Here is a 23054-nt window from a genome sequence, read left to right as displayed (position 1 = left end):
TTAATTACACACCTAACTTTTAAACTAATTTTTGTCATTTTTAAATGACTAAGAATAAGACTGCAGTTACCTAGGCTGAAATGTTCAGAGATCACACATTAAAAACAGCCTCCAAATGAAACCATGTTTATTTCAACAATACAGATCAAGTACAGTCCTATTTATTTTAAAACGAATAAGAGAGTTAAGCTGAGCATTCAGAGTAACATTCTGACCTCATCATAATCAAGCATGTGTACTAAAGTTATTTTTACAGCTTCAAAAATACTTTTTTTATCTTCCAGATTTGGAAGGTGATTCAATTTTAAAAATAAAACACCTTTCACAGGGCAAATTATAGTTATGAAATAAGCAATTACATTTAGCCAAAGGGTTGAAAAAAAGATCTTTAGAAAGAATATGTGAAAGGAAAGACAGCTACAATACAAAGAGTCAGCCTATTAAACTTTAATATATTGTTGTATAAAAAATACTGTAAAGTATTGGAAGGAATATAAATAGCACAAGGCTATGGCACAAAATTTAAAGATTAAATAGTAGTTATACCAATACACATTAGAAAGAATGAAATAATTTAAAACAAGATAAAAATATATGTATATGTACACATATATATCAGAAATAGGTCTCGAGTTATAATACAGATTTTGAAGACAAATTTCTTACCAGAAGTTGAGGACAAAATATTAACTATAGCAACTTTTGTGTCTGAAAGTGCTTCTTGATATGACAAATTTGCCAAAAACCACTAAAGAAATAGAAAATAAAGTGAAACCTAATAAATGACTTTTTATATTTGTCATTATAATTTATAGTCCCCTCCTTTTTTTCTCCCTCTAAATACTGCTATCATAAGTTTCAAAATCTGCTTTGTATTGAAAAGTCACAGGCCCAAAACAGACAAACATTTATATCAGACCTAATATCTTTGCTATCCAATTTCCCTTAAGAAATTAACAACAGTTGGTTAAAAATTAGCACTGTTCAGGCTTTTTTAAAAATTAGGGTAAATTTAATATCAAATCAACATTGCAATTTGCTTTATCCAAGCACTGATAGTACTCTATTAAGTTTATCTAAATCAAATTTAAGTTGGGGGGAATTCTCAAACATTAAAATACGTACAGATGAATATAACATGATGAGAAATCGATTGAACAAGGTGATGCCTAAGGGGATGGATGGAACTAGCCAGATCGATAGACAAAAGTTTACATTCACTTTGGAAATTTTAAAATGTCCAAGAAATTGTGAATTTACTGGCTAACTGTGATTGTTTCTCTGATTCTCAGTTTTGAGACATAATATAAAGAGTTCTCATAACTTTGAATATAATGAAGGAAGTTTTCCAGCTATGAGGATTTTTTTTCTTCTTTTTTCCCTTTTGCTTGTCTAGGCTAGGTTATTCTTATATTCCCAACCCTGTGCCTACTTTGATTTAGAGAATAAGAAATAGGACCTCTTTTGATGAAGCCTGGTGTGTGTGTGTGCGTGTGTGTGTGCGCACGCATCCAAAGTTCATTTATTTTTACTGCTATCAGATAATCTAATACAGTTTACCACAACTCACCCATTTTTCTGTTGATGAACACTTTCTGACTATTTCAAACAATGCTACCAAGAATATTCTAGCATATGCCTCCTGGGGCATATGTACATGAGTGCCCCTAATGCAGTATATACTAAGAAGCAGACTGCTGGGTCAAAGTAAATTAACTACTTGTCTAACTGTTTTCTGTTACTTAAACAGACTGACTGGATAATCATATTCTACCGGAGAATGACTTGTCTCTATTGAGGGAGGGACATCTCTTGATATCTCTCAGAACTTGTAGTTAAGTGAGAAGTACAGTTATTAGCATTTATATTTCAAAGAAGCAGTACAGACACATGATCTTAGAGCTAGATCTTACTGCTAGAAGGCAGCAGATGGTTGAGAGTCTAGAAGTCTTCATTCAGTACACACTGTACTCAAAGCTAAAGCCAGACTCTGATTCCATCTGTAGTCCTCTGACTTCCTAATTTCACTTGACTATCTAAATAAGAAAATGAGGTTAGCAACTGGTAAGACGGGCAATATCAAATATATATGACAGTAGGAGCCACAATCTGCTTGCAGTTGAAGTGCTAAAAAAGAAGCAGAAGATTCTGCCCTTAATTATCTTTTGGAGATTTTCTACAAGAATAGGCCATGCTTGTGGGGTGATAATTAGCTTTCTTGACCCACTTTCCTTACCACTTTAATACTTAAATACTGTGCTCATTTTCCAAACAATCTTACTGGTCTCCGCTAATGTGAGATAAAGAAATAAAAACAGACCACTTAAGATTGCAGGAATTCAAAGAGTATAACTACTCATCATTAGCTATGAACTCTTTCCAGAAAGATCTTCCCATTCTCCAGCTCTCCCCAAACTCCATTCTCTGGCTTTCAAACCCAAGGCAGCCTCATCACAAAAGAAGACCATCTCAATTGCCCTCCAGTAAAAGTTATCTTTACAATGTTTCATTATTCCAGAGTTGAGGACAACCACTTACTAAGAATTAAGCTGTCACAAATAATTTATATAGTATTTCATTATTTCATGAGTGATAATTCATTTTAAAATTAGCATAAAAGCCTGTATGACCTAAATTACATCTTACAGAAAAAAATTAAAACACCGTAAGTCCTAATGAGACAAAATAATTAAAGAAGGACTGGCAAATACAGTAATCATTAACTCCTTTTGACCTACAATGTACAATACATTAGCCACTAGCCACATGTGACTACTAAGCAAATGAAATGTGGCTACTTTGAATTGAAATGTTTAGAAAGTGAAATGAAAACTGAAATTGAAATGAAACAGAAAAAGAAATGGAAATGAAATAGAAATTGAAATGTTTAAAAATTGAAATGTTTAGAAGATTTTAGTACAAAAAAAGAATGTAAACTATCTCATCAATAATTTTTATACTGATAATATTTTGAAGTGTTTTACATAGAGTGGGTTAAATAAAAATATAGTATTAAGGGACTTCCCTCGTGGCGGAGTAGTTAAGAATCTGCCTGCTAATGCAGGGGACATGGGTTCGAGCCCTGGTCTGGGAAGGTCCCACATGCTGCAGAGCAACTAACCCGTGTGCCACAACTATTGAGTCTGCGCTTTAGAGCCCGCGAGACACAACTACTGAGCCTGCATGCCACAACCACTGAAGCCCACGTGCCTAGAGCCCGTGCTCCACAACAGGAGAAGCCACCGCAATGAGAAGCTCCACACTGCAATGAAGAGTAGCCCCCGCTTGCTGCAACTAGAGAAAGCCCGCACGTAGCAACGAAGACCCAACACAACCAAATAAATTAATCAAAAAAATATATATATAGTATTAAAAGTAACTTGTTTCTCTCTTTTTTTTTTAATGTGGCTACTAGAAAATTTAAAAATACCTATGTGGGGGGCTTCCCTGGTGGCTCAGTGGTTGAGAATCTGCCTGCCAATGCAGGGGACACGGGTTCGAGCCCTGGTCTGGGAAGATCCCACATGCCACGGAGCAACTAGGCCCGTGAGCCACAACTACTGAGCCTGCGCATCTGGAGCCTGTGCTCCGCAACAAGAGAGGCCACGATAGTGAGAGGCCCGCGCACCGCGATGAAGAGCGGCCCCCGCTTGCCACAACTAGAGAAAGCCCTCGCACAGAAACGAAGACCCAACACAGCCAAAAAAAACAAAAAAAACAAAAAAAAAACATACCTATGTGACCTGCATTTGCACATTATATTTCTATTGAACAGCATTGCTCTAGAGCTCATCCAAGCTTATTACTCTATTAAGTCAGGTTTCTAAAAAGATATATACCTGGACTATATTACTCTGACTTTCAACAGAAATGCCTTTACTTAAGATTAACACAGCTCCTTGCTCTTATAACTTACTTAAGGTTGATTTTTCAAAAAAGACTATTAATGGTGGAAGCAACGTAAGTGTACATCAATGGATGAATGGATAAACAAAATGTGGTATACACATACAGTGGAATATTACATAGCCTTAAAAAGGAAAAATATTCTGACACATCCTACAAAGATGAACCTTGAAGACACTATGCTAAGTGAAATAAGCCAGTCACCAGAGGAAAAATACTGTATAATTCCATTCATATGAGGTGTGCAGAGCAGTCAAATTCATAGAGACAGAAAGTAGAACGGTGGCTGTCAAGGGCTGAGGGAGGTGGGAAAGAGAAGTTGTCATTTAATGGGTATAGTTTTAGTTTTGCAAGATGAAAAAAGTTCTGCTGATAGACAGTGGTGATGGTTGCAAAACAGTGTGAATGTATTTAATGCCAGTGAACTGTACACTTAAAAATAGTCAAAACAGTAAGTTTTATAGTATGTATATTTTACCACAATTTTTCTAAAAGGCTGTTATCTGTACATATCTACCTGTAAATCTGGTATACAGAATAGTGCCTTTCTACATAAGAACCTATGAAATATATTCTCTCAGTTTTGAGTTAGGAAAAGTTTATTTTATCAATAGATGACAAGCTCTGTAACTCAGGAAGTTTTCCTTTTTTCCTTTCTGCCCATTTGTCTAGAGATGAATTGTGTGCTTTCTTTCTTTCTTTAAATGGAAGTTCCTGATATAATCAACCCATTACACAGCCAGTTTGCACCCTACACAGACATTATCTGTTTAGTCTGGCTCTTATACACCCCTCCTTTTTAAACTTTTACTTTATAGATCCTTTTATCGTGTTTCACCTCAAGTCTCCTTTAAAAATTAGGAGATTTAATTAATAAATCTTAGTCTTGCCTTATACTCATTTAAAACAAGCAAACTGAAATCACAATAGCATAATCCAAATATATGAGCCTTTAAATTAACTTTATTACATATGTAATTATCATATTACAACTCCCAAAGATTCTTTGATTTGTACTCCTGAATATATTAATCAAGGTATCACTAAAACAGAGGTTATTCAGTTAGAGGATGGTGAAAAATTGGCTATGCAGTAAATATGAGAGGCAAAACTGTAAAGTAAAAAAATCTCATAATCAGGCTAATAATATTGACATTAACCTTGTATTACCTAGTGGTTTAAAATGATCAGTATAAATTTAAACCTTAAAGGCCCATACTAAACCACCTTGGAATAGTCTACTTCCAATGATACATATAGAAAAGAGCACTGAAATTCATTTTTTAAATTGTAAATCAGAGTTTACTAACTCAGGCAAGTTATCTAATCCCAAATTAGCCCAAAATAATATTTTATTTGCTATATGAATGTTTTATGTGAAACATTAAGCATATTTTTGTTTCTATATTAAAATAATTAAGAAGGCATAAACAATATTATAAGAAACAATGAAAAAATGTTTACTATGAGTACTTATAAAATATTTGACCACATTTATATGAATTTAAAATAAAACCTCAAAAGCACTTATTTGAAGAAATCAATGCAATCAATGCAAACTCTTATCTGGACATTTACTAGTGATTGTATATATTATAGTGTGAAATAACTTTAATCATTATTCTGACCATGAGGCAATGTCAAATTCTAAATATACATGAGTGGTTGTAGTGTATAGTATTTATTGAATTCTTTTACGTATGCCTAGTATTTATTAATTTTAATACTCTAATTTCCCTATGATAGCAGATAGCAGAGTTTAAAGTCATGACTAAGGCAACCTAATAGTCTTAAAATTTAATACTATATTGTTGGTATGTCTACTGTCTTAAAATTCAAATTCCAAACATATAATAAAGAGAAGACTTACCACAAAGCAAAAAAAAAAGCTAATTTTTGCTACTTGAGTTGCAGTAAGTTTCCCCACAGTTTTGAGTAAGGATTCTTGTTCTTTCATGGTAGGATATGACATGCGAGACAACTTAGCTTCCAATGCGTGGCTTGATGGAAGCTGTCGAATCTCCATGATATTACTAAACCTTACACGAGACTTTTTGGGAGCTTGAAAGGAAAAGTAAAGTATAAAATCATTAAACATTTCCCCTCGCATCCAAAAAATGTCACAAGTTTTAATTTACTTGTAAACGCATATTATTTAATCCATCTATAATCATATTTGAACAGTCAAAAAAAACCCAGTTAAATTATTACATGGAACAGCTCTGCTCATTCAAAAGAGTTGGTGGGAAAAATGTTTCCATCTATAAAAAATTTTGAAGGTTTTAAAATGAGACCAATTTTCAACAAAGTTTCAAACAACTGCCTGGTTCAGGATTATAGTATGATTATTATTTTAGCATTTGTAGTAAAAGTTTATTTGGATTTTTCCTCATAGATATCCAATTTAAGAGAATTATTTTCCTGGTCAAGCACGCAGAACATTCTTCTATAGTTCCATTCCTTGAAAGAGAATATCACGGATGAACACTGTGCGTTACGTTGAAGCTGGCATTCTTTACCATGTTCAAAGAACCAGCAAAACTCCTGTAATCTGCTATCAAGGTCTTTGATGGCCTGGTTGAAGAGGATGCTGTTCATTAATAAATATATCTATATATACATAATAACACCACAGAGATTTCCGGTATTTGGAAGTTATTTCCATTGAATTAATAAAAACGTCCAGTCAACTGGACAACCACAGGCTGAGCCAACACCACACGGAACAGAAGAACTGCCTGGTGATCCCAGGCAACCCACAGAACCACTAAGTTTTGGGATGGCTTGAATGAAGCTAAAATTTCCACCTATTTCTAAGTTATGAAATTCTAAGTTTTGCTTACATTTTTCAGTATCAATGTTTGTGTTCTCAGGTTTTTCACTCGGAAGATCATGAAATTTCACAGGAACATATAGAGGTTCACTCTGGAATGCAGCAAAAACAGAAACAAATATAAACAAGTATAATAGCTGATATACTGGCTAAATTTAAGTGGATGGTATATAGACACAGATACCACCCAAAACAGGGCTGTTCACCACCATGTTTATACAGCATAATTTTCCCAAAATGCATTTTTAAGACTTATATAGGAAACTCAAATGATCCACCCAGGTACAATGACAGAAAGAATCAATTTAAAGCTTAGAAATGTAATCACACAGCACTGGCGTATTATGATATTTAATTTTTAAATGTCATAAAAACAGACCTCTCTCAGCTAACAGATTATCTCCCATTCCTTTTCATTCATTCTTTTAACGTATACATATTGAGCTCCTACTATGTCAGGTGCTGTTCTAGGTCCTAGGGCTATAAGAGCAGTAGAGACAAAGTCTCTGTCCTCAGTGATATAAAATAATCTAGTGATAGACCACAGAATTAAAGCCAGGTTTGTTTAACCATGCTCTAAAAGTCTACATTTTTAAGTGGTTCTAAATCCCCCAACTGTTTGTGAAAATGTTCTTCAGATGATCTGTATTTAAGGCACAATTCTGTTAATTTAAGAAACAAGGTTGTTTCTTAAATTAACATAAAATATTTTTTATTTCTTTAATTTATCTTTAACTCCTGATACAGACTCTGCCAATGAAAAATATTCAGTAAATGAAGAGACAATAGGATTTGGAAATAGATGGAGTCTCATTGTTGCATTGAACTTTTCATTATAGCATTTGGCCTAGAACAATTTGACATGTCCATCTTACAGATAATAGAAAAAAATAGTAGAAGAGTAGGCTGCCATCTCAACTCTGTCTTCTACACTGATAGAGACAACTGATATTAGTCTTGTTTTTGTTTTTTTCTGTTTTTTGTTTGTTTGTTTTTTGTTTTTTTGGCCGCACGGCGAGGCTTGCAGGATCTTAGTCCCCCAACCAGGGATCGAACCCGTGCTCTTGGCAGTGAAAGTGCAGAGTCCTAACCACTGAACCACCAGGGAATTAGCTTTGTTGATGCTTAGGATCCCAGAGAAAAGAAATGACATTTTCTCTAAGCTTCACAAACCATTCACAGCACCCGGTAACCTACCTTGCAAGCAACTGTAGTTCTAAAAGTCAGAGGAACAAAAAACTGTACTGTCAGTAAGGTCACCGAGCTAGTGCTTCATAAATTGGTATTAAATTTTAGAGTTAACTATAAAATTTTTCTCAGATAGAATGCCACATTTCGAATAATATATTTTAAAGAGATGCCTTAGTAATGGTCTAAAAAGAATAGATTTTTACATACTCTCTCTCCAACAAGATTATAAATGCTTAAACAGAGTGACTGATAATTCCTTCATAAGCTTGCTTATCATCTGTCTCCCTCCCTTCCCCGAACACACACCCTCACACACTAGAACATAAGCTGTATTTTGAGAGTCTAGAACAAGTGTTTAACATATATTAAGTGCTCTTAAAAATTTGCGAAATGAATAAACAATCTGCTTATAGAGTCTCAGTGTCAAGTAAATGTATTTGTTTCTAAGTGGTAATAATATAATAACAAACATGAAGTGACAAAGTTGGTAAGAAACAAAGGACAAAGGACTTCCTTTACTATTTTCAGTCCTTAACTTATTTCCTCTTCCCTTCTCTCCCCAGAGGTGGCTGAATTGCTTACTTTTAGGTCTCAGGTGTCTCTAAGAAAGTAACAAATTACAACTCTCATGGAGAGCAGCCAACATTGAGATATATTTTTATTTTAATATAGCTGTGGTGCTATCAACGCTATTTCAGTCCTTCCCGCCATGGTCAACTCCACCCGCTCTCTTCCTGAGGAGAAAAGAAACACTTACCAAACAACTATTCATAGTTGTATCTGTTGTGCAAGCAGCAAAGTAACCTTCAGCATCTGCAAACTACAAATAATGAGACATAAAATTCAATTAAACTCATGAAATAAAGTAGAACTAGTGTGAGTCACAGCTCAAAGGAACAGAACCAAAAATCCAGAGCAGACCTATAAGGGTATAATCATTATTAATAATAACAGCAGCTAATGCCAAGTACTCAACCATGTAAGGTAAGTATTATCTTTGTTTTATTGATGAAGAAACTGAGGATAAGAAATTTCATCTAAGTAACAGAACTAGGATTAAAGCGCAATTTAGTCTAACTCTGAACTTAAGCCCTTTTTACAATATTATAATAACATTTCAGATCACTAGGGAGAGGATGGGTGGGTTAGTGAAGAAGACAAATAACATCTTAGCATTATCATGATAACAGTGTTAACCTCAAGAATCCCCTAAATGGATTCAGACACTGGACCACTTCGAGAACCACTGTGCTAGTGCTGTATAAGCATGCTTTTATTCACACCCACAACTACCCTATCATTTATCCCTGCTTAAAGTTTGAAGAGGTTAAATAACTTGCTAAAGATCACACAATCAGCAAGTGACAGAACAAGATTCAAACACCAGAAGCCCATGCCCTTAAAAAGCCTTATAAATCAGTAAGAAAGAGTCAATGTAGAAAAATGGACAAGATATGGACAACTCACAAAAGAATTCTACTGTGCAACAAATATATGAAAAAGTAACCAAAAACACACAGCTTAAACAAGATACCACTGTCTACCTATCATATTGGCAAAGCATTAGGGTTTTGCTAACAGTTCAGTCTCATGCACTGCTAACAGACATGAAACAGGTGCAATTATTGTAGATGATAATTTAGCAAAAGGAATCAAGCTATATAATGATATTACTGTTTTATCCAGCAATTATACTTTTAGGAATTTATCCTAAGTAAATAACTACAGATGTGTACAAAGACATTCCTATTTAATTACAACAAAAGAGAAAGTGAAGGGACTTCCCTGGTGGCGCAGTGGTTAAGAATCTGCCTTCCAATGCAGGGGACACGGGTTCGAGCCCTGGTCCAGGAAGATCCCACATGTTGTGGAGCAACTAAGCCTGTGCGCCACAACTACTGAGCGTGTGCTCTAGAGCCCGTGAGCCACAACTACTGAGCCTGCATGCCACAACTATTGAAGCCCACGTACCTAGAGCCTGTGCTCCACAACAAGAGAAGCCACCGCAATGAGAAGCCCGTGCAATGCAACAAAGAGTAGCCCCCGCTCACCGCGACTAGAGAAAGCCCACACGCAGCAACGAAGACCCAACGCAGCCAAAAATAAATAAATAAATAAATGTGTTAAAAAAAAAAAAGAGAGAGTTTTATATTCTTCATTATCAAAAATTCAGTTTCTACTACATGGAAGATACATCACTACATAAACTGCCATTTCTTTCAACACTTAAAAACAAGCAGGTTATGTGACATTAATGATGGAATATAATTTGATTAGCCAAACATCTGAAATATGCCCTGAAATATGTTATTTTCATTTTAACATATAAACTTTGAATTAGTTTGCTTCTACAATCAACTTTACAGCTAATTAGATGATATTTATTTGATCTGCAAATGACCATAGACTCTAGATATTCTTCTTATCCTTTATCTTCCATCACCTTCTCCACATTAATTGATTTGGACTAGTTAAGTAAGTCTTAACAACTCAGAGGATGCCATGAGGTAAGGGAAAGAAAGTGATTATGTATCTTTGACTTCTCACAAAACATTCTGATGCCAAGCTGATTAGAAGAGTAAACTTAAAAGTATGGACAAAAGCAAGTTTTTCTTATATCATGCTATCTTCACTCATTTAACGAACAAGTTAAACTGTTTTTCAAGAAACTAATAGTTTGAAAAAATTTACCCCTGCACCAACAAACACTTAAAATTTAAAACTTACAAAAGCAGCATGCTTTCCTCGAAATCCTCTTGTACACTGTTGTCTCCATGGCTTCCAAATTATAAAGCCCAAAAGGTACAGAACAAACATAGATGTTTTTGCAAAGGTGCTGAAGAATGGTTTGTTGTACTGAGTAAAAACATACTGTGGAGGAAAAAGTTACAGAAACTATGAGACAAACCTTATCACTCATTTCCAATAAAATACAGTTATTACATGATTTTTAACTCTAGAAGTTCATTTGGAAGGGAAAGATCAAAAGGGATTATAAAAATATTTTGAATTCATTTCTGAATATTGTATTTGCCTTGCATACAAAGGATAATATTTCCAAAACAAAGCAGCAACAACTTGCAAAAAAACTTCTGTTCAATATTCACTGAAAACCTACTATGCAACAGTATCTATACTAGCAGCTAAGGAAAAATAAGACAGGATTTCCTGAGAGGAGACCTACAGATACAGATACAGATATATAGACATAGATATAAATATGAAGAATACACAGTATAATGCGCTAATACCATCATAGGGGGATACAGGGTACCATGGGAGTACCAAAGAAAGATGGACCATTTTGAACATTACAGAAGTTTCCCAAAAGAAGCTATTCTTGATCTGTATCTGAAGGTCTGAATAATAGCCCAAACAGAGGAAATAGCATAAAGAGAGGCAATGAAACAGTATGGGGTATAAAGAAAACAGAATGAAGTTTAATGTCATTAGGAAGTTATACAACAGCCTGTAATCACTGTTTTTTTCTGTTTGATTTTTTTAAATTGAACTATAGTTGATTTACAATGTTGTGTTAGTTTCAGGTGTATAGCCAAGTGATTCAGTTTTTTATGTATATATGTACATTCTTTTTCAGATTCTTTTCCATTATAAGTTATTACAAGATATTGAATACAGTTCCCTGTGCTATACAGTAGATCCTTGTAATCTTCATTTAAATTGAAAATATCAGAATGAACTCATAATTTTTGTTTCCAAAAAAACCCCCCAAAAACCTAGTTATGTGCATTGAAAAGGCCTAGAAAAAAATGATAACCCAGAGAGGGCAGACAGCAGAAGGAAGAAGAACTACAATTCTGTAGCCTGTGGAAGGAAAACTATATTCACAGATAGACAAAATGGAAAGGCAGAGAACTTTGTACCAGACGAAGAAGCAAGAAAAAACCCCACAAAAACACCTAAATGAAGTGGAGATACGCAACCTTCCAGAAAAAGAATTCAGAATAATGATAGTGAAGATGATCCAGGACCTCGGAAAAAGAATGGAGGAAAACATTGAGAAGATGCAAGAAATGTTTAAGACCTAGGAGAATTAAAGAACAAACACAGATGAACAATACAATAACTGAAATGAAAACTGCACTAGAAGGAATCAATAGCAGAATAACTGAGGCAGAAGAACGGATAAGTGACCTGGAAGACAGAATGGTGGAATTCACTGCTGCAGAACAGAATAAAGAAAAAAGAATGAAAAGAAATGAAGACAGCCTAAGAGACCTCTGGGACAACATTAAATGCAACAACATTCGCATTATAGGGGTCCCAGGAGAAGAGAGAGAGAAAGGACCCGAGAAAATATTTGAAGAGGTTATAGTCGAAAACTTCCCTCACATGGGAAACGAAATAGCCACCCAAGTCCAGGAAGCGCAGAGAGTCCTATACAGGATAAACCCAAGGAGAAACACACCGAGACACATAGTAATCAAACTGGCAAAAATTAAACACAAAGAAGACAATTATTGAAAGCAGCAAGGGAAAAATGACAAATAACATACAAGGGAACTCCCATAAGGTTAACAGCTGATTTCTCAGCAGAAACTCTACAAGACAGAAGGGAGTGGCATATACACTTTAAGTGATGAAAGGGAAAAACCTACAACCAAGATTACTCTACCCAGCAAGGATCTCATTAGGATTCGATGGAGAAAGTAAAACCTTTACCGACAAGCAACAACTAAGAGAATTCAACACCAGCAAACCAACTTTACAACAAATGCTAAAGGAACTTCTCTAGGCAGGAAGCATAAGAGAAGTAAAAGACCTACAATAACAAACCCAAAACAATTAAGAAAATGGTAACAGGAACATACATATTGATAATTAACTTAAATGTAAATGGATTAAATGCTCCAACCAAAAGACATAGACTGGCTGAATGGATACAAAAACAAGACCTGTATACATGCTGTCTACAAGAGTCCCACTTCAGACCTAGGGACACATACAGACTGAAAGAGAGGGGATGGAAAAAGATATTCCATGCAAATGGAAATCAAAAGAAAGCTGGAGTAGCAATTCTCATATAAGACAAAATAGACTTTAAAATAAAGACTATTACAAGAGACAAAGAAGGACACTACGTAATGATCAAGGGATCAATCCAAGAAGAAGATATGACAATTATAGATACATATGCACCCAACACAGGAGCAACTCAATACATAAGGCAACTGCTAACAGCTATAAAAGAGAAAACTGACAGTAACACAATAATAGTCGGGGACTTTAACACCTCACTTACGACAATGGACTGATCATCCAGACAGAAAAATAATAAGGAAACACGAGCTTTAAATGACACAATAGACCAGATAGATTTAATTGATATTTATAGGACATTCCATTCAAAAACAGCAGATTACGCTTTCTTCTCAAGTGCACACGGAACATTCTCCAGGACAGATCACATCTTGGGTCACAAATCTAGCCTTGGTAAATTTAAGAAAACTGAAATCGTATCAAGCATCATTTCCGACCACAACGCTATGAGATTAGAAATCAATTACAGGGAAAAAAAACGTAAAAAACACAAACGCATGTAGCCTAAAGAATACGTTACTAAATAACCAAGACATCACTGAAGAAATCAGAGGAAATCAAAAAATACCTAGAGACAAATTACAATGAAAACACGATGATCCAAAACCTATGGGATGCAGCAAAAGCAGTTCTAAGAGGGAAGTTTATAGTAATACAAGCCTACCTCAGGAAACAAGAAAAATCTCAAATAGACAATATAAACTTACACCTAAAAGAACTAGAGAAAGAAGAATAAACAAAACCCAGTTAGTAGAAGGAAAGAAATAATAAAGATCAGAGCAGAAATAAATGAAATAGAAACAAAGAAAACAATAGCAAAGATTAATAAAACTAAAAGCTGCTTCTTTGAGAAGATAAACAGAATTGATAAACCTTTAGCCAGACTCATCAAGAAAAAGAGGGAGAGGACTCAAAACAATAAAATTAGAAATGAAAAAAGAGAAGTTACAACAGACACCACAGAAAGACAAAGCGTCATAAGAGACTACTACAAGCAACTCTATGCCAGAAAAAAGGACAACCTGGAAGAAGGGACAAATTCTTAGAAAGGTATAACCTTCCGAGACTGAACCAGGAAGAAATAGAAAATATGAACAGACCAATCACAAGTAACGAAATTGAAACTGTGATTAAAAATCTTCTAACAGGGCTTCCCTGGTGGCGCAGTGGTTGAGAATCTGCCTGCCAATGCAGGGGACACGGGTTCGAGCCCTGGTCTGGGAAGATCCCACATGCCGCGGAGCAACTGGGCCTGTGAGCCACAACTACTGAGCCTGCGTGTCTGGAGCCTGTGCTCTGCAACAAGAGAGGCCGCGACAGTGAGAGGCCCGCGCACCGTGATGAAGAGTGGCCCCCGCTCGCCGCAACTAGAGAAAGCCCTCGCACAGAAACGAAGACCCAACACAGCTAAAAATAAATAAATAAATAAATAAATTTATTAAAAAAAAAAAAATCTTCTAACAAACAAAAGCCCAGGACCAGATGGCTTCACAGGTGAATTCTATCAAACATTTAGAGAAGAGCTAACACCCATCCTTCTCAAACTCTTCCAAAAAATTGCAGAGGAAGGAACACTCCCAAACTCATTCTACGAGGCCACCATCACCCTGATACCAAAACCAGACAAAGATACTACAAAAAAAGAAAATTACAGACCAATATCACTGATAAATATAGATGTAAAAATCCTCAACAAAAATACTAGCAAACAGAATCCAGACAGCAATCAGAGAAGAAAAAGAAATAAAAGGAATCCAAATCAGAAAAGAAGAAGTAAAGCTGTCACTGTTTGCAGATGACATGATACTGTACATAGAGAATACTAAAGACTCTACCAGAAAACTACTAGAGCTAATCAATGAATTTGGTAAAGCAGCAGGATACAAAATTAATGCACAGAAATCTCTTGCATTACTATACAATAATGATGAAAAATCTGAAAGAGAAATTAAGGAAACACTCCCATTTACCACTGCAACAAAAAGAATAAAATACCTTGGAATAAACCGACCTAAGGAGACAAAAGACCTGTATGCAGAACAGAATAAGACACTGATGAAAGAAATTAAAGATGATACAAACAGGTGGAGAGATATACCATGTTCTTGGATTGGAAGAACCAACATTGTGAAAATGACTCTACTACCCAAAGCAATCTACAGATTCAATGCAATCCTTATCAAACTACCAATGGCATTTTTCACAGAACTAAAACAAAAAATTTCACAATTTGTAAGGAAACACAAAAGACCCCGGATAGCCAAAGCAATCTTGAGAAAGAAAAACGGAGCTGGAGGAATCAGACTCCCTGACTTCAGACTATACTACAAAGCTACAGTAATCAAGACAGTATGGTACTGGCACAAAAACGGAAATATAGATCAATGGAACAGGATAGAAAGCCCAGAGATAAACCCATGCACATATGGTCACCTTATTTTTGATAAGGAGGGAAGAATATACAATGAAGAAAAGACAGCCTCTTCAGTAAGTAGTGCTGGGAAAACTGGACAGCTACATGTAAAAGAATGAAATTAGAACACTCCCTAACACCATACACAAAAATAAACTCAAAATGGATTAAAGACCTAAATGTAAGGCCAGACACTATCAAACTCTTAGAGGAAAACATAGGCAGGACACTCCATGACATAAATCACAGCAAGATCCTTTTTGACCCACCTCCTAGAGTAATGGAAATAAAAACAAAAATAAACAAATGGGACCTAATGAAACTTAAAAGCTTTTGCACAGCAAAGGAAACCATAAACAAGACGAAAAGACAACCCTCAGAATGGGAGAAAATATTTGCAAATGAAGCAACTGACAAAGGATTAACCTCCAAAATACACAAGCAGCTCATGCAGCTCAATATGAAAAAACAAACAACCCAATCCAAAAATGAGCAGAAGACCTAAATAGACATTTCAAGTTATACAGACTGCCAACAAACACATGAACGAATGCTCAACATCACTAATCATTAGAGAAATGCAAATCAAAACTACAATGAGGTACCACCTCACACCAGTCAGAATGGCCATCATCAAAAAATCTAGAAACAATAAATGCTGGAGAAGGTGTGGAGAAAAGGGAACCCTCTTGCATTGTTGGTGGGAATGTAAATTGATACAGTCACTATGGAGAACAGTAGGGAGGTTCCTTAAAAAACTAAAAATAGAACTACCATACGACCCAGCAATCCCACTACTGGGCATATACCCAGAGAAAACCATAATTCAATAAGAGTCATGTACCACAATGTTCACTGCAGCACTATTTACAATAATCAGGTCATGGAAGCAACCTAAATGCCCATCGACAGATGAATGGATAAAGAAGATGTGGTACATATATACAATGGAATATTACTCAGCCATAAAAAGAAATGAAATTGGGTCATTTGTAGAGACGTGGATGGATCTAGAGAATGTCATACAGAGTGAAGTAAGTCAGAAAGAGAAAAACAAATACCCTATGTTAACACATGTATGTAGAACCTAGAAAAATGGTACAGATGAACTGATTTGCAGGGCAGAAATGGAGACACAGCTGTAGAGAACAAACGTATGGACACCAAGCGGGGAAAGCGGCAGGGGGTGGGGGTGGGGGTGGGATGAATTGGGAGATTGGGATTGACATGTATACAGTGATGTGTATAAAATGGATGACTAATAAGAACCTGCTGTATAAAAAAATAAATAAAATTAAATTAAAAAAAAAAAGGTAACCCATAAGGAATGAGCACCTCTAGAATCCAGATGATGATCTGTACCATTTTGCACACAAAAAAACCATAGGCCCTTGAAGAAAGGGTCAGATCCAAGTATGGGGCAGTAATGTATGAGATGAGTCTGGGGCATCTTGTGCCAGAAGGCAAACAGGATGTTAAAGATTAACGGGGTAGGGACTTCCCTGGCGGTCCAGTGGTTAAGACTTTGCCTTCCAATGCAGGGGGTGAGGGTTTGATCCCTGATTGGGGAGCTAAGATCCCACATGCCTCGTGGACAAAAAACCAAAACATAAAAAAAGAAGCAATATTGTAACAAATTCAATAAAGATGTTAAAAATGGTCCACATCAAAAAAATCTTAAAAAAAAAAAAAAAAAGATTAACGGGGTAATATTGAAAGGACACTGGAGAGAATTTAAAGGGGGTCCCACCGGCCAAAGATAGGGCAGTTTAAGCATCAAAAGGGATAATAAGCATAATTGTTTAAAACACATCAAATATACAAAAATCTGTAAATGTATAATGATACGCAAAAAATCCTCAATGGTTACTTCTGGAAGTTGCTAGGCAACATTAGTTTAAAATGAATAAAGGGGAAAAAAATGAATAAGGAAAAGAATCAAGATTTATCCAACCTTTCCTATATGACCCGTGTATCAGGATAACCAAACAGCAGTTGTGGAAAAGTTCTCCTTAAAGAATTCTAGCTAATGAACGCAGAAGGAACGACCCTTAGAAAAATCACCATTTTACAACCCTAGTGAAATACTCTATCTGGGCAATAATCATATGGATATTCAACCACTACCTAAAGATTGATGAGGAACTTACAGTGCTCAAATTGGCATCATCCAAAGTAAGACTTGCAGCCATTATGGGCCTCATGTTGTGATGTCAAAGGAAGTACCCGATACCACCAAGGCATTTTTTCCTAAAAACTGAACCTAAATCAAATCAAGACTTTACATCTAACTACCATTTTACAGGAAAACGAGAGACAAAGGAGCAAGCTAAATGACATCTCAAGGAAGTAAGTAGCCAAATCCAGAACGTGTGTGCTGTGGACTGAATGTTTGTATCCCCTTAGGTGAAAATCTTAACCCCCAATGTGATGGTACGAGGAAGCAGGAGCCTGTGGGATGTGATTAGGTCATGAGGGTAAGTCATGAATGAGATTAGTTCCATACAAAAGAGACTCCCCCCCAAAAAAAAAGAGACTCCCGAGAGCTCTCCTGCCCCTTCGGCTCTGTGAGGACCCAGTGAGAAGACTGCCGTCTAAGAACCAGGAAGCGGTTCACAACAGACATCAGAACTGCTAAGAACCAGGAAGCGGTTCACAACAGACATCAAAACTGCTAAGAACCAGGAAGCGGTTCACAACAGACATCAGAACTGCTAAGAACCAAGAAGCGGTTCACAACAGACATCAGAACTGCTAAGAACCAGGAAGCGGTTCACAACAGACATCAGAACTGCTAAGAACCAGGAAGCGGTTCACAACAGACATCAGAACTGCTGGCGCCTTGATCTTGGGTTTTTCAGTCTCCAGAACTGTAAGAACTGTTGTTTGAACCACCCAGTCTACAGTGGCCTGTTACGGCAGCAGCCCAAATGGACTATGACAGAGTGATATATTCTACAGGAAGAATGATCCACTTCTCCAACAAATCAAAAAAAAAAAAAAAAAAAAAAAGGGAGGAAATACGGTTAAGGACTAAAAGTGACTTAAAAGTTCCAACAAATGTAATGTGTGATCTTTGACTAGATCCTAACCTAAAAAGACGTCCTCGACAACCAGGGATATTTGAATATCAGATGATTTTAATGAATTATAATTGATTTTGTGAGATATATTAATGGCATGGTAATTATATTTAAAAAATTAGAAGTCCTTTTGAGATGAATATGAAAGAATTTATAGGTGAAATGACAGGTGGCTAGAGCTTGCTTTAAACACTGGAAGAAAAAAATGTTTGGGAACGGGTTGATAAGATTGGCAAAATTTGGGGCTTCGCTGGTGGCGCAGTGGTTAAGAATCCACCTGCCAAGGCAGGGGACACGAGTTCAAGCCCTGGTCTGGGAAGATCCCACGTGCCGCGGAGCAACTAAGCCCGCGCACCACAACTACTGAGCCTGCGCTCTTAGAGCCCACGAGCCACAACTACTGAGCCCGCGTGCCTAGAGCCCGTGCTCCGCAACAAGAGAAGCCACCGCAATGAGAAGCCCGCGCACCGCAACGAAGAGTAGCCCCAGCTCGCTGCAACTAGAGAAAAGCCCGCGTGCAGCAACAAAGACCCAACACAGCCAAAAATAAATAAATAAAATAGAATAAATAAATTTATTAAAAAAAAAAAGATTGGCATGGGGCTTCCCTGGTGGCGCAGTGGTTGAGAATCTGCCTGCTAATGCAGGGGACACGGGTTCGAGCCCTGGTCTGGGAAGATCCCACATGCCATGGAGCGACTAGGCCCGTGAGCCACAACTACTGAGCCTGCGCGTCTGGAGCCCGTGCTCCGCAACAAGAGAGGCCGCGATAGTGAGAGGCCCGCGCACCGCGATGAAGAGTGGCCCCCGCTTGCCTCAGCTAGAGGAAGCCCTCGCACAGAAACGAAGACCCAACACAGCCAAATAAATAAATAAATAATAATTAAAAAAAAAAAAGATTGGCAAAATTTGATAACTGTTACCGGTAAGTGATGGGTACGTGAAGATCCATTATACCATTCTCTCTACTTTGTATATGTCAGAAAATTCCCACAATAAAAAGACTGATTTTCAATTTTGAAATACACAGCATATCTTAAGTTTGAAGAGCATATTTGGCTGAGGAATTAGACACATTACATATGCTCCTGGATAACCAAATTATAAAATATCCTCTTATCAACAGGTTTTACTTTTTTCAAAAACAGGGACAAGTTTGTTGTTGGGTTTTTTTTTTTTTTTTTTTTACTTTGCTTAGATATGGATTGTTAAATTATAATTTAATCAAGTGCTCTTTTGTCCTAAACTTTATTACGTGATAAATAAAAACCAAACTATTTATTTAAAACTAAAATAAAATTTTAAAGATAGGCTTATTTCCCTGTCAACATTAAAGAGGTTTCTTCGTAGTTAAACTACAGAATGTTAATCTAAAAAAAAAAAAAGGTTGTAGAAGAGTGAAAAATAAATGGCCTATTGTATTCCAGAGCCTAAGTCCAAAAAGGCTAAACATTTATTCATTCATCAGATACAATGTCAATGTCAACTATTTACTTAGCTACCATGTGAGACGACCAGCAGTATCACACTGCTTCTTTTGACATTTAAGTTCATTTTATAAATGCTAGTCTTCCTTTTGCCTTAAGATAGCAACATGTAAGTTGAAATGCAGTCACTTCTGAAAATAAGTTTTTACAGGGATCACTAGCCAAACAGAATAAAGTACCTGTAAAAGCTGAAAGAAAAACTAGCTTGCGAACTCAAAATACCACATTACTACCGACAGGTCATCAATAAAAACAACATAAAATTTAACTAAAGGCAATCACTGTATACATATACTTCATAATAATGTTTGAATCGGCAAACATATATAAATGTCCATGCACGCATGTATGTGTACGATAGTGCCCTGTACAGGAAAACTCAGATCACTTTCACTCATCTGTCCTAAAGCATTCTCACTTTCTACTAAATGGTGACAAATGGATTCGCATCCTAGATGGCTGTTCCACTAGAAGACAGTATTTCTAAAGAAAGAAATTCAAATTTAGGAAAAGAACAACAAAAACACCCACAAATATTAGAAAATATGCATGTATCTCATTTTCTAAATAATCTCCCTAAAAGATATAAGAAAACTGTAGGAAGCAACAAAAAGAGTATCCTTTCAGTTTCAACTTGAATTGATACTAATTCATTATCAAAGATAAATAATTCAACAATATTCAAAATACTGCTTTAGGTAAGCATGAGAGATAGTGATGATGAGAGATACTATAACAATAATAATATTTCTATAACGCAACATCATTCCTAGACAAGAATTACATACCGAAGTAAGTTCTGAGGATGCGACCCATATCACATCAACAAGTAGGAGAATAACAATCCCAAGAGCCATTCGCCTGCGCTGAGTGAAACCACTGCTCTGGGAATTCATTCGGTTCATGATAAATACACACACCATTTGCAGTCTGTTTCGTGAAAATACAGATCACATTAGAGGAGATATTTTAAAAGTAACCGTATAAAAACGAGAAAATTAGTAAAACAGAAATATCTTACATTTGTTAAGCTAATATTCAGGTTGAAAGTCATCCAGGTTAAAAAAAAAAAAAGTGTGTAATTTACCTTATTTTAAAGGCCTTTCTGAGGTCTTCAAGAGCAGTGCCTGAAAACTGGGCAGATCTGAGTCTAAACGGAGGTGAAGAACTCAGCGCACCTAAAAACCACCACAAAACAATGCTTATGAAAACATCGATCACTCAACGTTAAGATTCATAAGCTCTTTTTCACTCTTCACCTTCCAAATGAAAGAATATCAAAGTGTGTAAAATATAACTGACACTTTCCTCTAGACTTTCATGTGATCCGTTGTGCATTTCAAATTATACTCAGAAAAGAACACGGTACAGGAAAAAAAAAAAAAAGAAAAAAAGCCGTATTCAACAAACGGCATATTTAAGAATAGTTAGCTACTGAAAAATAGCTTCTCCGAGTTTCATAAATACAGAACTGCATTCGCCTCCCGTGCCTCTCTCCGGAGGTACCCACTGCCGGGACAGCGTCTAGACACGCGCCGGTTTCTAAGTGTCTTTTCCGTCCCCGATCTCGAGCGGAGTTGGGTGATGTGAGAGGAAGGGATTTGTTGTGCGTCTCGACGGCACGTTTCCAAGCACCTCACGTGGTAAAGGGAAAGGATCCTCCAGGCTTCCCCACCCACCCCTGTCACTTATTTTAGATCTAAACAGTCATTCACGAGATGGGTGGGGAAACAGCTGTTAAAGGGAATCTTCCTTTTTCGGAGGGGAAAAAAAAAAAAGTTAAGCCGGGGACGCCTCCCCAGGGAAGGCGAGTAAAGCCCTGAAGCGGCGGCGCCCAGGAAGCTTCCTCAACGGCCAGAGTGTGGACCGGGTTCGCTCGCCCCCGTCAGCCTCCCCCCCTCACTCGGCCCCCAGACACCGTTGCCGTTTCGGTCAAAGCACGTCGGCTGCTACCAAAGGCTGGAGGTGGGGCTGTTGGTGGACCCTCGATCCCGGCTTCGGCTCCGGGTGATTCCGCGGGCCTCCCGTGCCTACCTACCTGGCCTTCCTGCCCCGCGATGGTGTCGTGGCGGCACCATGAGCGGACCCGGCCCGGACCCGCCGCCGCCCAGGTCCACGGCCGCGGCCTCGGACTCACAGGGCTGTCGCGGCGCCTGACATTGCGCTGCGCTGGAGGCCCAGCCCCTGAAGCCGCGGTGCCCCTCCGGGCGACTCTGCCGACGCCACCCGGCTCCACTCGGCCCGGGAGGGCGGGGAGCGGGCGAGAGTGAGGAACCGCGCAGGCAGCGATGGCCGCGGAGGCCTGGAGCTGGATCCCGGCCCCGCCCCCGGCCCCGCCCCCGGCTCCGGTCCCGCTCCCGCCCCCGGCCAGCCAGCCCGGCCTGCGGCCCTGCCCCACGGCCTGAGGGCGGTGGCGCGCGGGTTACGTCACGGAGGCGCAACGGCGGCCGCGGGAGGGTCCGCATGTAGGGTGGTTTGGCGGCGCTGGGCACCGAGCGCGGAGATGCGGCTGGGGCGGCAGGGAGGAGCGGAGGTGGGAAGAAGGGAAGTGCGGCGCGGTGGAAGGAGAAGAGGGAAGCGGGCGTGGGTGGCTGGGGCGGAGCGAAGGTCAAGGGAGGTGGCCGAGCCTCCAGATGGCCCCGCACTAAAAGAAGAGATAGCAACTCCATTTCTTACAAAGTTCGGTCAGGCAACTCTCGATATTCCTTTCTCGAGAAGAGGCCGGAAAAGCAAAATGGCTTGGGAGAACTTTTGCTTTCTGGAAACTTTTTGTATGTAAAGTAGATCCCAGCTCTGGGAATTAGAAGCTGTGTCCCTAGGGCAAGCTGCTTCACCTCCCTGACCCTCAGTTTCCTCATCTGAAAAGTGGGCATAATAATAGTAGTACCTGCCTCATCTGTTAGTTTGTACATATGCCAGGATTACATGAGCGTACAAATGTGAAGGGCTTAGATAATTCATGGCAGGTAGAACACAAATGTTAATAATTATTACATTGTACAGATTTTTTCTTAATCATCTTTTCAGTATCCCATAAGAAAAATGGCTTGCCAGCGAGCTGGTTTGCATTTAGAAAACGA

General features: G+C 37.8%; 1 protein-coding gene across 4 annotated transcripts in view; it reads right to left on the bottom strand.

The window, feature by feature from the left end:
* SLC35F5 (solute carrier family 35 member F5) overlaps positions 1–22487 on the bottom strand; it is a 43623-nt gene extending 21136 nt beyond the window's left edge. Inside the window, exons 1-8 of one of the 4 annotated variants that reach the window (XM_082465869.1) lie at positions 22013–22487; positions 21062–21152; positions 20763–20904; positions 10658–10801; positions 8688–8750; positions 6750–6831; positions 5777–5967; positions 667–748 (exon numbers count right to left, since the gene is read on the bottom strand). In XM_082465869.1, coding sequence (XP_082321995.1) covers positions 667–748; positions 5777–5967; positions 6750–6831; positions 8688–8750; positions 10658–10801; positions 20763–20904; positions 21062–21152; positions 22013–22439 — 1222 coding nt within the window. In that variant the 5' untranslated portion in view covers positions 22440–22487. Of the gene's footprint in view, positions 1–666; positions 749–1925; positions 2037–5776; positions 5968–6749; positions 6832–8687; positions 8751–10657; positions 10802–20762; positions 20905–21061; positions 21153–22012 lie in introns of those variants that run through there. The other 3 variants (XM_082465868.1, XM_082465870.1, XR_014264911.1) reach the window with 3 other exon arrangements.
* Positions 22488–23054: the final 567 nt, after the last annotated feature.

The sequence above is a fragment of the Balaenoptera physalus genome (assembly GCF_965194825.1).
Source record: "Balaenoptera physalus genome assembly, chromosome: 6".
In the NCBI taxonomy this organism is placed as follows: Eukaryota; Metazoa; Chordata; class Mammalia; order Artiodactyla; family Balaenopteridae; genus Balaenoptera; species Balaenoptera physalus.
Note: the sequence above shows the minus strand (reverse complement) of the source record. Positions and strands in the feature narration are given on the sequence as shown.